Source organism: Lepisosteus oculatus, chromosome 14 (assembly GCF_040954835.1).
Source record: "Lepisosteus oculatus isolate fLepOcu1 chromosome 14, fLepOcu1.hap2, whole genome shotgun sequence".
Classification (NCBI taxonomy): domain Eukaryota; kingdom Metazoa; phylum Chordata; class Actinopteri; order Semionotiformes; family Lepisosteidae; genus Lepisosteus; species Lepisosteus oculatus.
In genome coordinates this window covers 42,001,742-42,016,603 of record NC_090709.1, presented here as the reverse complement: position 1 = coordinate 42,016,603, position 14,862 = coordinate 42,001,742, and the positions used below count along the sequence as shown (strand labels likewise).

The 14,862-nt window shown below is 53.5% G+C and overlaps 1 protein-coding gene across 3 annotated transcripts; it reads left to right on the top strand.

Annotated features, from left to right (window-relative positions):
* Positions 1-4,377: 4,377 nt before the first annotated feature.
* LOC107076039 (C-type mannose receptor 2-like) lies at positions 4,378-12,956 on the top strand. Of its 3 annotated transcripts, XM_069198714.1 has the most exons (7): positions 4,378-4,629; positions 6,473-6,526; positions 7,514-7,888; positions 8,549-8,896; positions 9,776-9,864; positions 11,298-11,427; positions 12,334-12,956. In XM_069198714.1, the coding sequence occupies exons 2-7, from the start codon at positions 6,490-6,492 to the stop codon at positions 12,336-12,338; spliced, it is 984 nt and encodes a 327-aa protein (XP_069054815.1). In that variant the 5' UTR covers positions 4,378-4,629; positions 6,473-6,489; the 3' UTR covers positions 12,339-12,956. The 3 variants fall into 3 exon arrangements, with proteins under 3 accessions (XP_069054815.1, XP_069054813.1, XP_069054814.1); XM_069198712.1 differs by lacking the exon at positions 12,334-12,956 and having other exon boundaries at positions 11,298-11,611; XM_069198713.1 differs by lacking the exons at positions 4,378-4,629; positions 12,334-12,956 and adding an exon at positions 4,660-5,168 and having other exon boundaries at positions 11,298-11,611.
* The last annotated feature ends 1,906 nt before the right edge of the window (positions 12,957-14,862 follow it).

Genomic DNA, 14,862 nt, shown 5'->3' with positions numbered 1-14,862 from the left:
AGAGTTGTTTGATGAATATATATATATATTATCACATTTAAATGTAGTTGTAGTATTAAGATCCAAGGAAATACTATTTGAGAATATGTTTCTCTCGCGTATGTTTGGAAGGGAACGTCCGATCAGCCTTACTGGGCAACTTGACTTTCTGACCAGCTGCTGAAAAGTGGGATCCCAAAGTTTTAAGGAGAATAAAAATGTTTTTGTATAGGCTCAGGTCCTCCAACGTGTGTAGGAAGATGCTCCGGATGTCCTATCAGTCGGTGGTGGCGGTGGTGTGCTGGGGGCTCTGGGATTGGAGGCAGGGGATGCCAACAGGGCTGAACGGGCTCATCAGGAGAGCCAGCTCTGTCACTGGGTCCGGCCTGGACCCCCCTGGAGGTGGTGGCGGACAGGAGAACGGTGTCCAAACCAGAGGCCGTCCCGGACGACGTCTCCCCACCCCCCCCCATGACACGCTCGGGAGAAGAGGACGGGCCGATCCACCCGACAGGGGGCGCCACAGGAGGTCATTCGTACCTCCTGCCATCAGACTGTACCGCTCCTCCACTGTGTGTCTGGGCAGGGGCAGCACTGACACTGACCTGGTTTTGGGCTAAACAGTAAACTCTCTGCTTCCATCGGGTTTTTCCTCCGTTTACAACTTGTTGTGCGCTGTTCTGGTTTGTTCTTTGTATATTCTGGACTGTGAGCGACTCTTCATAATGCACTTCTCACTGACTGTACTGTATAAGATAAGATCACTTTCTTGGCCCTATACAATTTCTTGCATGAGGAATCAGTCTTGTCGCAGAGCCCAGCTGGCTCTCCAGGAGACACACAGACAGGGAGAGAGAGAAACTGGGGGTCAGAGCGCAGGGTCGGCCATTGTACAGTGCCACCTGGAGCAGCTGGGGTTCAGGGCCTCGCTCAGGGGGGGCCCCAACGGAGTAGGATTCCTCTGCCGGCCGCGGGATTCGAACCAGCAAACCCTTCCAGCCCCAGGCGCAGATCCTGAGCCACAGCACCACCACGCCACCCCCCCAGCTGTATGTATTGTATTGTTGTATCATTGCGTTACACTGTCGCTGTGTTGACTGTGGTGCTGTTGCACTGAAATTTCCCCTCAGGGGATCAATAAAGTATCGATCTTTTCTCCTAGCTCTGTCCTCCTTTGTTTAAAGTCATGGGCTGGATGTTTGCTCAGTCTTGAATTGTACCTAACCGTTTTTTTTTAACTCCTTGACACCATTTATGGGCCAGTGGGAGTCTCGGTTTGCATATTGATTTGACTCGGGACCTCGCTCACAAAGCCGAGAACAATGAGCAGTTGTTTGACACCAGGGTAACACCTCTTCTCTTCCTGAGAAACACCCTGGGTTTTATAATAATAATAATAATAATAATTGCTTACACTTATATAGCGCTTTTCTGGACACTCCACTCAAAGCGCTTGACAGGTCATGGGGAATCCCACTACCGCCACCAATGTGCAGCCCCCACCTGGATGATGCGACGGCAGCCATAGTGCGCCAGAACGCTCCCCACACACCAGCTCTCAGTGGGGAGGAGAGCAGAGTGATGAAGATCCGATGTCGGATTTGAATGCTTATCTCCAGTTATTTGAATGGACTGCCCTGGTCACAGGCCGACGCAGAGAGCCGTTTCCATACTGAAAGAGGGGGGGGGTTAATTTGAGGTACGTGGGCTTTAAGTTCATTCACCGGTTCTAAATGGGGCCTTTCTGAGCGCCAGCTCTCTGCTCTCTTCTGTGAACAGCCCCTGAAGGTCGCGACAGGTCTCGCGGACGTGGGCTGTGTTAAAGGGGCCTGGATGACGCCCAGAAATTGTCTCATTGATCATTTCAGGTGGCAAAACCAACTTTGGTTTGCCTACGACACAGCTGTGTAATGTGGTGTCAGCTGCACGCACTCAGACCAGGGCAATATAATATACACTATATGTGATATAAGAGTGTGATAATATAGTGTGTGATCTCCTGTCCCAGCCTGAGGAACAGACAGTGAGCCCGTCTCTCAATAATAATAATACAGAGTGTGATCTCCTGTCCCAGCCTGAGGAACAGACAGTGAGCCTGTCTCTCAATAATAATAATCCAGTGTGTGATCTCCTGACCCAGCCTGAGGAACAGACAGTGAGCCTGTCTCTCAATAATAATAATAATCCAGTGTGTGATCTCCTGTCCCAGCCTGAGGAACAGACAGTGAACCTGTCTCTCAATAATAATAATAATCCAGTGTGTGATCTCCTGTCCCAGCCTGAGGAACAGACAGTGAGCCCGTCTCTCAGTAATAATAATACAGTGTGTGACCTCCTGTCCCAGCCTGAGGAACAGACAGTGAGCCTGTCTCTCAATAATAATAATACAGTGTGTGATCTCCTGTCCCAGCCTGAGGAACAGACAGCGAGCCTGTCTCTCAATAATAATAATACAGTGTGTGATCTCCTGTCCCAGCCTGAGGAACAGACAGTGAGCCTGTCTCTCAATAATAATAATAATCCAGTGTGTGATCTCCTGTCCCAGCCTGAGGAACAGACAGTGACCCCGTCTCTCAATAATAATAATCCAGTGTGTGACCTCCTGTCCCAGCCTGAGGAACAGACAGTGAGCCTGTCTCTCAATAATAATAATACAGTGTGTGATCTCCTGTCCCAGCCTGAGGAACAGTGAGCCTGTCTCTCAATAATAATAATACAGTGTGTGATCTCCTGTCCCAGCCTGAGGAACAGTGAGCCTGTCTCTCAATAATAATAATACAGTGTGTGATCTCCTGTCACAGCCTGAGGAACAGACAGTGAGCCTGTCTCTCAATAATAATAATCCAGTGTGTGACCTCCTGTCCCAGCCTGAGGAACAGACAGTGAGCCTGTCTCTCAATAATAATAATACAGTGTGTGATCTCCTGTCCCAGCCTGAGGAACAGACAGTGAGCCTGTCTCTCAATAATAATAATACAGTGTGTGATCTCCTGTCCCAGCCTGAGGAACAGACAGTGAGCCTGTCTCTCAATAATAATAATACAGTGTGTGACCTCCTGTCCCAGCCTGAGGAACAGACAGTGAGCCTGTCTCTCAATAATAATAATACAGTGTGTGATCTCCTGTCCCAGCCTGAGGAACAGACAGTGACCCCGTCTCTCAATAATAATAATAATACAGTGTGCGATCTCCTGTCCCAGCCTGAGGAACAGACAGTGAGCCTGTCTCTCAATAATAATAATAATACAGTGTGTGACCTCCTGTCCCAGCCTGAGGATCAGACAGTGAGCCTGTCTCTCAATAATAATAATACAGTGTGTGATCTCCTGTCACAGCCTGAGGAACAGACAGTGAGCCTGTCTCTCAATAATAATAATAATAATACAGTGTGTGATCTCCTGTCCCAGCCTGAGGAACAGACAGTGAGCCTGTCTCTCAATAATAATAATACAGTGGAATTCCTTTTGGAAATTCCTCCTAGGAAATAATCCGTGGTTAGCACTTCTACACAGCACTGGGGCCCTGGGTTCAATTCTGGACTTGCGGTGATGTCTGTGTGGAGTTTGCATGTTGGTAAGTTCATTACCTTCTGGGAATCCTGGCCCTGGTGTAAATGTGTCTGTATCTGTGTCTGTGCGCATCCTGTCCAGGGTGTGTGAGTGTGTGTGTGTGTGTGTCCTGTGATGGACTGGTGTCCTGTCCAGGGTGCGTGTGAGTGTGTGTGTGTGTCCTGTGATGGACTGGTGTCCTGTTCAGGGTGTGTGAGTGTGTGTGTGTGTCCTGTGATGGACTGGTGTCCTGTCCAGGGTGTGTGAGTGTGTGTGTGTGTCCTGTGATGGACTGGTGTCCTGTCCAGGGTGCGTGTGAGTGTGTGTGTGTGTCCTGTGATGGACTGGTGTCCTGTTCAGGGTGTGTGAGTGTGTGTGTGTGTCCTGTGATGGACTGGTGTCCTGTCCAGGGTGCGTGTGAGTGTGTGTGTGTGTCCTGTGATGGACTGGTGTCCTGTCCAGGGTGTGTGAGTGTGTGTGTGTGTCCTGTGATGGACTGGTGTCCTGTCCAGGGTGTGTGAGTGTTTGTGTGTGTCCTGTGATGGACTGGTGTCCTGTTCAGGGTGTGTGAGTGTGTGTGTCCTGTGAGGGACTGCTGTCCTGTCCAGGGTGAGCCCTGCCTTGCAGCTGTTGCTTACTGGGACAGTCCCAACTCCCCCCTGTGACCCTCTACTAGATAAACCAGTTAGAAAACGGACAGTAATAACCCAGAAAATAAAAAAACCAACAACTTCACAATTCCCTGCTATTAGTTTAAGCTCTTTTAAAACTCCTTTGCATATGTTTTGCCTTGCAAACGTTCCCGCAGAGTAGTTAGCGACGTCTAAAACGACACTCCGGCTAAGAAAACAACCTACAGCAGCGCCTGGTGAACAAAATCCCTTTGCCTGTCGTGTTCAGGGGAGGGCAGGTGGCCGAGGCGATCTCTGTGACGCAGCGACCCGGAGGAGGGTCAGGGTGTCGCCTTTGCTGATCCCAGGCTTGCTTGCAGAGGGCAGGGGCAGTCAGTAGGAGGAAGGAGTTTGAACGCCGACTGAGGAGCGGGGCGAGAACCGGGCTGCCCGAAGCAGAAACCCGGGAGGGGTCAGAGACAGACAGGCAGGTAGGAGGAAGGCGGAGGAGGGGTATACTGTGCGTGCCGGCGCCCGTAGCTCAAAGGTGTTTCTCAAAATCCGCTCGGGTGGAAAGCAATCAGGAGCTAAACTCACTTAGAGGAGGGCGTCCTACCTCCGGGCAGGAACTGCTCAACAGCCAGCCTGCGGCTCCTTCAGCAGATCACCCGTAATGCCTACAGGGACACGCAGTTTTCACTGTATTCAGCATAACTGCACTACTAAGACATAACGTACCGCACACACCCCTGGACAGATCGCGGCTCTCTTGATATTGAGCCCGGGCTGAGTTCATTTTATTCCGTTTCTACCGCGCCCTGATGGCCACGGTCCCCATCCTCTCCGCCAGAGGGCGCTCCAACCTCCTCGCATCAGTTCTCTTCATGACTGCCTGCAGGATTGCCTGGTGCGGATTACCTGGTCAGACCGCATCTCGACCGCGGGTCACTGCAATCGATTCAGTTGTTTCCAGTTAAGGAGCATTTGGTCAGAGTCCAGCAGATCACGGCACAGCTCCTACCTCCAGGCAGTAAGACCGCCGAACAGCTCACCTGCGGCTCCTTCAGCAGATCACCTGTGATGGCTACAGTTTTCACTGTATTCAGCATAACTGCACTACTTAGACGTAACGTACCGCACACCCCCCTGGACAGATCGCAGCTCTCTTGATATTGAGTTTTATTCCGTTTCTATCACATCATCATCTGTTATCATGTGACCTGATTTTCGTAACTTTACGTTTGGGATTCTTGTGATTTCTTGTGAGCTCGCAGGAAAGACCTTTCAGCGCCGGCCACTGCGCTGTATCCGTTGTGCCATTTGGTCGATACCGTTCGCGGCGCCGAGACGCAGCCCCTGCGGTCCATCGCGATCCAGGGGTTTCGCGGCTCAGGAAGCGGCTGTCCCAGACGGCTGCCTGCAGGAGACCGCAGGCGAGATCATGAGGGGGAAACCGAATGGGGGGCGGGTGGCGAGACTCGGGGGGCGGGCGGTCTGAGTGGGGAGCGTCGTGCACCGCGCCTGCTCGTGTGCAGCTCGGGTCCCAGCGAGCGGGTTTTTAAAGACTCCGATCAGCGGGTTAAAGACTGCAGAACGACAAGCTCGGCTTGGACAGGACGCCAGTCCATCACAGGACACACACACACTCACACACCCTGGACAGGACACCAGTCCATCACAGGACACACACACACCCTGGACAGGGCACCAGTCCATCACAGGACACACACACACTCACACACCCTGGACAGGGCACCAGTCCATCACAGGACACACACACACTCACACACCCTGGACAGGACAGCAGTCCATCACAGGACACACACACACTCACACACCCTGGACAGGACACCAGTCCATCACAGGACACACACACACCCTGGACAGGACACCAGTCCATCACAGGACACACACACACCCTGGACAGGACGCCAGTCCATCACAGGACACACACACACCCTGGACAGGACACCAGTCCATCACAGGACACACACACACACACTCACACACCCTGGACAGGACACCAGTCCACCACAGGACACACACACACCCTGGACAGGACACCAGTCCATCACAGGACACACACACACCCTGGACAGGACACAGTCCATCACAGGACACACACACCCCCTGGACGCGACCAGGCTCCAAGGTCCAGAATAGAACCCAGAGCTGTGAGGCAGCTATGCTGACCCAGTCCACCACTGTGCTGCCCACCTCGGGTAGCAAGTTTTGCCCTTTGCATTTGGTTAACCCGCGATCTAACTAACCAGTTCAAGAAAGGCCGCGCAGAGACCCAACTCACTGGCAACGATTTGGCTCTTGTGCTCGCAGATCGGGGCTTCCCAGTGATGGAGAGGGCCGTACTCCGCCACCTGCTTTTAACAGGTCAGTGTCTCGTTGAGGACCGATCACATCGATCGCCGGTACCCTGAACTCGTGCCTCCTTTGTTCCGATCATTGTTTTGGGGTTGGATCATTTCGCATTGGTGGCGGAAGTGGGATTAGGGTTAGACTCAGAGCTCTTTCGAGGCCAGGGGGAATCCCACTACTGCCACCAATGTGGAGCCCCCACCTGGATGATGCTCCAGTCCGCTCAGTGGGGAGGAGAGCAGAGTGATGAAGCCAGTTCAGAGAGGGGGGGGTTATTAGGAGGCCATGATGGGTAAAGGACAGGGGGGACATTTGGCCACAACACTGGGGTAACAGCCCTACTCTTTTTAAGAAACACCCTGGGATTTTTAATGACCCCAAAGAGTCAGGACCTCGGTTTCATGCCTTCGCCAAAGGATGCCACCTTCTTACAGCCCAGTGTCCCCCGTCACTATACTGGGGCATCAGGACCCACACAGACCGCAGGGTGAGAGCGCCCCCTGCTGGCCCCACTCACACCTCTCCCAGCAGCAGCCTGAGTTTTTCCCAGGAGTCTCCCCTCCAGGTACTGACCAGGCTCACACCTGCTGGGCTCCAGTGGTGGGGGGAATGGCCAAGCATGAGAGCTCTCAGTGGGGAGGAGAGCAGAGGGATGGAGCCAGTTCAGAGAGGGGGGGTTATTAGGAGGCCATGATGGGTCAAGACCAGGGGGGGAATCAGGCCGGGACACTGGGGTAACACCCCTACTCTTCTCCAGAGACACCCCGGGATTGTTAATGAGCACAGAGAGTCAGGACCTCGGTTTGACGTCTCATCTGACGGACGGCGCCTGTTTACAGTCCAGTGTCCCCCGTCACTATACTGGGGCATCAGGACCCACACAGACCGCAGGGTGAGAGCGCCCCCTGCTGGCCCCACTAACACCTCTCCCAGCAGCAACCTTAGTTTTTCCCAGGGGGGGGGGCTGCCAGCAGGCACTAAACCCGGGCCTCTCTGGTCCAGGACTGTGGGCGCTGATGCCCCCCGGCCCCGGGCGCGCCTTCCTCTTCGTGAGCACCCCCAGGACCTGGCCCGAAGCCCGCCGGTACTGCCGGGAGGGGCGGGGCGGCGACCTGGCCTCCGTCCTGGGCCCGGCCGACACCCGCCGGCTCCTGGAGCTGGCCGGGGGTCCCGCCCCGGGCCGGGCCTGGCTGGGGCTGCACCGCGACGGCGGCGGCTGGCGGTGGTCGTCGGGCGAGGGGGGCCACGGCTTTCCGAACTGGATGGCCGGCGAGCCCAACAACCTCCGCGGCAAGGAGGACTGCGTGGAGATGTCGGGCGGCGGGACGTGGAACGATGCCCCGTGCGGGCAGCAGAAAAACTTCGTCTGCTACCAGGGTGAGTATTCCCGCTCCGGACTGCTGGCCCCACTAACACCTCTTCCAGCAGCAGCCTCAGTTTTTCCCAGGAGTCTCCCCTCCAGGTACTGACCAGGCTCACACCTGCTGAGCTCCAGTGGGGGGGCTGCCAGTTGTGAGTTGCAGGGTGATACAGCTGCTGGCACTAGGAACGCGAAGCAGGCCAAGCCCTCCCCTGCCGGCTCCCGAAACGAAATGTTTCTCACGGGCGGGCCGGGTGTTCCCAGTGTTGTAACAGAAGAAATAAGGTTCTTGATCCCGAGATGAAGTAAAACAGATGAGTTTATTGCATGCAAGGAACAATAAAGCCGAAGTCTTGTTTCCCGCAAGAAACAACAAAACCGAAGTATTGTTCCACGTACTGTTACAAACTTTTGGGTTATATAGTGTTTTCTTCTCCGTTTCTGACGTCACTCGGTCTGATGGTAAAGAGGGGGGTTCATGGTATTTGGCCAGTTTACGATGTTCTGGACAAATGGTCAGTTTAAGATTACACCCAGGGGGGTTCCTAGCTTGCATCTGCAATCCTTATCAGTTAACCCCCTTTCCTGCCATAAACCCCAGCTTGTGACTTAGAAGTCTAAACCCCCTACAGAAAGGATTACATTCAAACCCCCGTCTTCACATCTTTCTTCATCAGTGACCGGCGGCGGCGGCGGCGCGCTCCAGTACACCCTGATCCGGGACCAGAAGAACTGGACCGAGGCGCGGAAGCACTGCCGGGACCGATACACGGACCTGGCCGTCGTCAGGGACCCGAGCGACAACGCCGCCGTCAGCGAGCAGGCGGCCGGCACGAGCGCCTGGATCGGCCTGTCCCTCGAGGCCTGGAGGTGGGCCGACGGGGCGGGCCTCGCCTTCCGCCGCTGGGGCGGGGAGCAGCCCCTGAACGAAGGGGGCGGCGAGAACTGCGGGGCGATGGACCTGACGACGGGGACGTGGGCCGACGAGGACTGCGGCCGGGAGTACGCCTTCTTCTGTTCCCAGGGTAGGCGGACCACCGTCGGGGGGGGGGGGTTCGTTTCGACCACGTTTGCCCCCGGAGGGGCAAAGGAGGAAAGGAGAGCAGCGAGGGGCGGGAGGGGAGACGATGGTTGAGGCGGGAGGGATGGGAAAAAAAACGCGATCGCTCTCCGCCGCTGCACATCCAAGAGTGTTACCGAGCGGAAACTCGGGAGGGGTCCGAGACGGGCGTGTCCGTCCTCCTGCATATCAACATGCCCTGGCTGATCGCGGCTCTGGGCCCCCCTTGTCCCCAGCTCCCCTCCTTTTCGTTCCAGCGTCACCCTTGGGCAGCTGACTCCCTGGCTCATTCCTTGCGATCGCGACGGGAGAGCCGCGGCGGTGCTGCTCCCCCGGCCAGCTCCGTCGCGTCTCGAGCTCGTAGTTAACGTCAGCGCGGGAAGCACCCTGTCTTCTCTGGCTTGTTTGTGTCCATGATTCGAATTTGACCCAACTGTTGGAACTTGGAAGTCGGATCCCGTCTTCAGTTCCGGGCCTTGAAACGGCAAAGAAAATTAAATAAGTTTGATTTCAAAGGAGTAAGCAATAGCTAGAAGCACTGCAAGGGGGAAAAATGTGATATCGGAGGTTGTGACACCAACGGATCAAGTCCGAGAGTCCGGGCTCGCTCGCCTGGCTGTGGCCTCATACTGTCAGGGAGCAGAGGAGAAGACCGAGCCCATTAAGGAAACGATAGTGGCACAGTGCTCAGCCTGGCTGCCCTGCAGTGAGGGAGCCCCGAGTTCAATTCCCGACTAGGGGGTGCCGTCTGCCACGAGCGGACGTGAACCTGCAAGCTCCACGCAGACGCTGTGCCACCTCCCTGTCTGGTTTGTCTTCACATTCCTCTTGCGTGTCTCTGCAGGGAAGAGGGTGGTGATGAAGGTCGGGCTCTCTCTGGGTAAAAGCCTGAACCCGAATGACCCTGAAATGACGGAACATCTCTTGGGCCAGGTAGGTAAAAACCGGGTCTCCTGGTCTGCTGGATCCCCTGATTCTTGAACACTACAGACCTCGTCCTACTCCTCGTCCTTAAAGAACCATATCAGTTTATCACACCCCGCCTTAAAACACAATGTCTGTAGAAAGCCTGCACACTCCTTCGATACAAACACACGTCGAGATCTCGCATGCCGAAATCGAAATACAATTTATTTTACCCATATTTACGCTGTGTGACCTACGACCCCCAATCGGAAAAAGGCCTTCGGAAACGTTCCGACAAATGAAAACCGAGAGCAACAGATTGGATACGCGTCCACACCCCTGAGTTTTAGTGCTCGGTGGACGTACCTTGTTATCTGAAATCACAGGCATAATTCTGTGCGGACAGGTCCGTGCCCGTGTGGCACGCCTAGACTGGGAAAGGTTAGCTCATCCCATCAAGTGGGGTGGCTCTGTGGCTCAGGATCTGCACCTGTGGCTGGAAGGGCTTCCCGGTTCAAATCCCACGGACGGCAGAGGAATCCTACTCCGTTGGGGCCCCTGAGCGAGGCCCTTCACCCCAGCTGCTCCAGGGGTGCCGTATAAATGGCCGACCCTGCGCTCTGACCCCCCAGCTTCTCTCTCTCCCCGTCTGTGTGTCTCCTGGAGAGCCAGCTGGGGTCTGCGACAAGACCGATTCCTCATGCAAGAAATTGTATAGGGCCAACAAAGGGATCTTCTCTTCAAAAGGTCCATTAAATCAATTATAGAGGGGACTGCTGATGCACCAATCAAAATCATTCCACAAGTTTTCAATTTCAACGGCGATTCAGTTCTCAGCTGGATGGACCCATTTCCCATTGGCCCTTACCAATTACGGCCTCCTCATAATAATCCCCCTCTGTGAACTGGCTTCATCCCTCTGCTCTCCTCCCCACTGAGAGCTACATGTCCCATCATCCAGGTGGGGGCTGCACATTGGTGGGGGAAGTGGGATTCCCCATGACCTGTAAAGCAGACTGGCGCATCATCCAGGTGGGGGCTGCACATTGGTGGGGGAAGTGGGATTCCCCCTGACCTGTAAAGCAGACTGGCGCATCATCCAGGTGGGGGCTGCACATTGGTGGCGGGGGTGGGATTCCCCCTTTACCTGTAAAGCGCTTTGAGTGGAGTGTCCAGAAAAGCCCTATGTAAGTGCAAGCAATCATTACTACTTTACTGGTGAAGCTACAAAGCCCCAGCTATGCATGAACGCCCCCGTCACGGGGTGACAATGCTGATAGAACTAGTTTCAGGGCTCTGACTGGCAATGTGAACAGGTTTACACCTCTGTTCCTGGGCATGTCCACTGTCGCTATTGTCCACAGACTTTTCTGGGCTGCGGGACGTTCTCTGTAGGGAAACGCGGCCTCCGTAGGAAAACAGGACCGACCGACTCCAACGGCCCGGTGCTGTGATTTCAGATACGCAGCGAGCTCTTCCGGACCGTGTCCATGGGGAACACCAGCCTGCGCTGGAGGGAGCAGTCGGATGGGCTGGTTTTCCACCAGGAGGAGGACAGCCGAGGAGGAGGGGGAGGAGGAAGAGGAGGAGGTGAGACGGGGGTCTAGCGAAGATCCTCCCCTCTGGGCCAGGTGGAACTGAGTGACGTAGGCGCCTCCTGCCCTGGACGAGCGACGCGGAAGGGATCGAGCAGGCCGGAGTCACACAGATTGATGGGTTTCTCTCATCCTTGGCCATTCCTGCCAGCAGCAGTGTCACCCTGCAGCTCCCCCAGGTGGCAGCCTCCCCCCCCCCACCACTGGAGCCCAGCAGGTGTGAGCCTGGCCAGTACCTGGAGGGGAGACTCCTGGGAAAGCTGAGGCTGCTGCTGCTGGGAGAGGTGTGAGTGGGGCCAGCAGGGGGCTCTCTCACCCTGCGGTCTGTGTGGGTCCTGATGCCCCAGTATAGTGACGGGGGACACTGGACTGTAAACAGGCGCCGTCCTTCGGATGAGACGTCAAACTGAGGTCCTGACTCTCTGTGGTCAGTTTCTCGAAAAGAGTAGGGGTGTAACCCCGGCGTCCTGGCCAAATTTCCCATGACGAGCCCTGGCAGTCCAGGATGCGTGTGTGTGTGTGTGTGTGTGTGTGTGTGTGTGTGTGTGAGACAGTAAGATGTCCTGCTCTGGCAGTCCAGGTGTGTGTGTGTGTGTGTGTGTGTGTGTGTGTGTGTGTGAGAGACAGTAAGATGTCCTGCTCTGGCAGTCCAGGGTGTGTGTGTGTGTGTGTGTGTGTGAGACAGTAAGATGTCCTGCTCTGGCAGTCCAGGGTGTGTGTGTGTGTGTGTGTGTGTGTGAGACAGTAAGATGTCCTGCTCTGGCAATCCAGGGTGTGTGTGTGTGTATGTGTGTGTGTGTGTGTGAGACAGCAAGATGTCCTGCTCTGGCAGTCCAGGGTGTGCAGTGCCAGATCCATACCGCAGGGTGATCCAATGTGCTGGTGTGTGTTCTGTCCACAGGGTAGTGGGTCTCCAGAGGCAACTGAGCTCCAGCCTGATGGACGTCACTACATGACCAGGACTGTCCAGCAGGACTGGACCACTATTCTCGTCCAAACACCCGGAGTATCTTGTGTGTCCCGGGTCCGAAAAACAGCATTACTTGATCCAGACGCACAAGGCTTTAGATTCCAGCTCTAATCTCGAATCCTATATCACTATCAATAGTTTTTGTTGTGAGACATGCAGCTGCATAGTTTATGTGCTTTCTCTTTATGGGATTTCTTTAAAATTGTGTTACCTAGTTTCCCCAGCATTAATTGTATGATTAATTAGCAAAATTGTAATGACTGTTTAATTGTGAGAGAACCCAAAAATGTCACACACAGCTTGGGCCACAGGGCCCTAGTGATCGACACAGGTCACGCGTTCTCAGAGCAACGTGCGAGTCATTGGGCCCAAAACCAGAGATCACAATATTGTCGGGAACGACAAACACCACTACAAACTCGATCCGGACATCTGACTGAGACTCTGGAAATTTCCCATTTTAGTTTCATACTTGCTCATGAGTCCTAGCAACTTCAGCTGTTTTTTTTTATCTCATTTTAGCGCTACGAAATAAAATATTCATTTTCCGTGCAGGTTTTATTTCCTAAAACAAATGTCGTTATTTATAGATTTATTGTTTCATTATTTTCAGTATAAATATTTGGGCTTGTGTTTTCATCATCTTTAACGTGTTCAGAAGGACTAGCCTTCTGCCTTGTCACTGTGCGCTGTCACACTGAGCTGCGCCTGACTCAGCTGGGATAATCAGGATAACTTGTGTCTAAAGTGTAATAAAGGTGTTGACACAGAAGGCGTGATGCTTATGATGAGAATCTAAATAGATACTTTATTGATGCCCAGAGGGAAACTGCAGTAAGGGTTGTGTGACTGTCTGAACGCTTCACAGTGTTTAACATAATAACTCCCTGGCTGAAAACCTAGCACCTCAACTTCACTCTTGGAGCTGGCTCCCTGGTTCATTCCTCATGAAGGAGGTGGGTTGTGACAGTGCTGATCTTCGCTCAGTGCTCTCAGTTCCTCAGCCAGCCAAGCTAATGTCAAACACTGGAGTATTAAGGAGTATGCGATATCACCTGAAGACTACATTGACTTTATACCGATATGTATACTGATGATAAATAAATGAAAATTATACTAACATTACAGTATTTTTTCCCATATCAGCCTACTATATCAGCTGCATATGCATCTAGGTTTCTCTAAACTTTATATTATGAATCGATACTTTCAAAACTGATCCGTGAGACAGGGTTATACAATAGTTTGTGTCCACAATTGTATTTAAATGATTTGATTATTCATGTTTTTTTTAATTCCTTTATGCTGGTGAAGATGGTAGCAAAGCTGGGTGTTTGCTCTCATCCATAGAGAAGCTGGTTAAAAAATATCAATCCAAAGTGCCTCTATCCTGCCAAAAAGCCCAGAAGATCTACTTTTATCGTGCCACGCAGGAGTAATTTCAACACACAAATACGCAGAAGAAACTGGTCAATAGGCTTGCAATCAACAGCCTGTTACAAATGGCAAGAACCGCAAGGGCAAATATCCACCCATTCATTTTCGAACCCCTTTATTCAGTACAGGGTCGTGGGGAAACTGGGGTCTATCCCAGCAAGCAACAAGTGCGAGGCAGGATACACCTGGGACAGGACAGCAGTCCATCACAGGACACACACACTCACAAACCCTGGACAGGACAACAGTCCACTACAGGTCAAACACACACACACCCTGGACAGGACAGCAGTCCATCACAGGACACACACACCCTGCACAGGACAGCAGTCCATCACAGGACACACACAGACACACACACCCTGGACAGGACACCAGTCCATCAAGGGACACACACACACTCACACACCCTGGACAGGACACCAGTCCATCACAGGACACACACACCCCCTGGACGAGACACCAGTCCATCACAGGACACACTCAAACACCCTGGACAGGACACCAGTCCATCACAGGACACACACACACACACACACACACACACACACACACACACACACACACACACCCTGGACAGGACAACAGTCCACTACAGGTCAAACACACACACACCCTGGACAGGACAGCAGTCCATCACAGGACACACACACTCACACACCCTGGACAGAACAACAGTCCACTACAGGTCAAACACACACACACCCTGGACAAGACAGCAGTACATCACAGGACACACACAGACACACACACCCTGGAGAGGACAGCAGTCCATCACAGGACACACACACACACCCTGGACAGGACAGCAGTCCATCACAGGACACACACAGACACACACACCCTGGACAGGACACCAGTCCATCACGGGACACACACACACTCACACACCCTGGACAGCCAGTCCATCACAGGACACACACACCCCCTGGACGAGACACCAGTCCATCACAGGACACACTCAAACACCCTGGACAGGACACCAGTCCATCACAGGACACACACACACACACTCACACACTC

What these genes read in the sequence shown, in the direction of transcription:
- LOC107076039 (XM_069198712.1), top strand. Translation starts at nt 6,490, where the DNA reads ATGGAGAGGGCCGTACTCCGCCACCTGCTTTTAACAG. An exon ending in AAACTTCGTCTGCTACCAGG is followed by an intron (nt 7,889 to 8,548) that starts GTGAGTATTCCC and finishes TTTCTTCATCAG; the next exon opens with TGACCGGCGGCGGCGGCGGC. An exon ending in CGCCTTCTTCTGTTCCCAGG is followed by an intron (nt 8,897 to 9,775) that starts GTAGGCGGACCA and finishes GTGTCTCTGCAG; the next exon opens with GGAAGAGGGTGGTGATGAAG.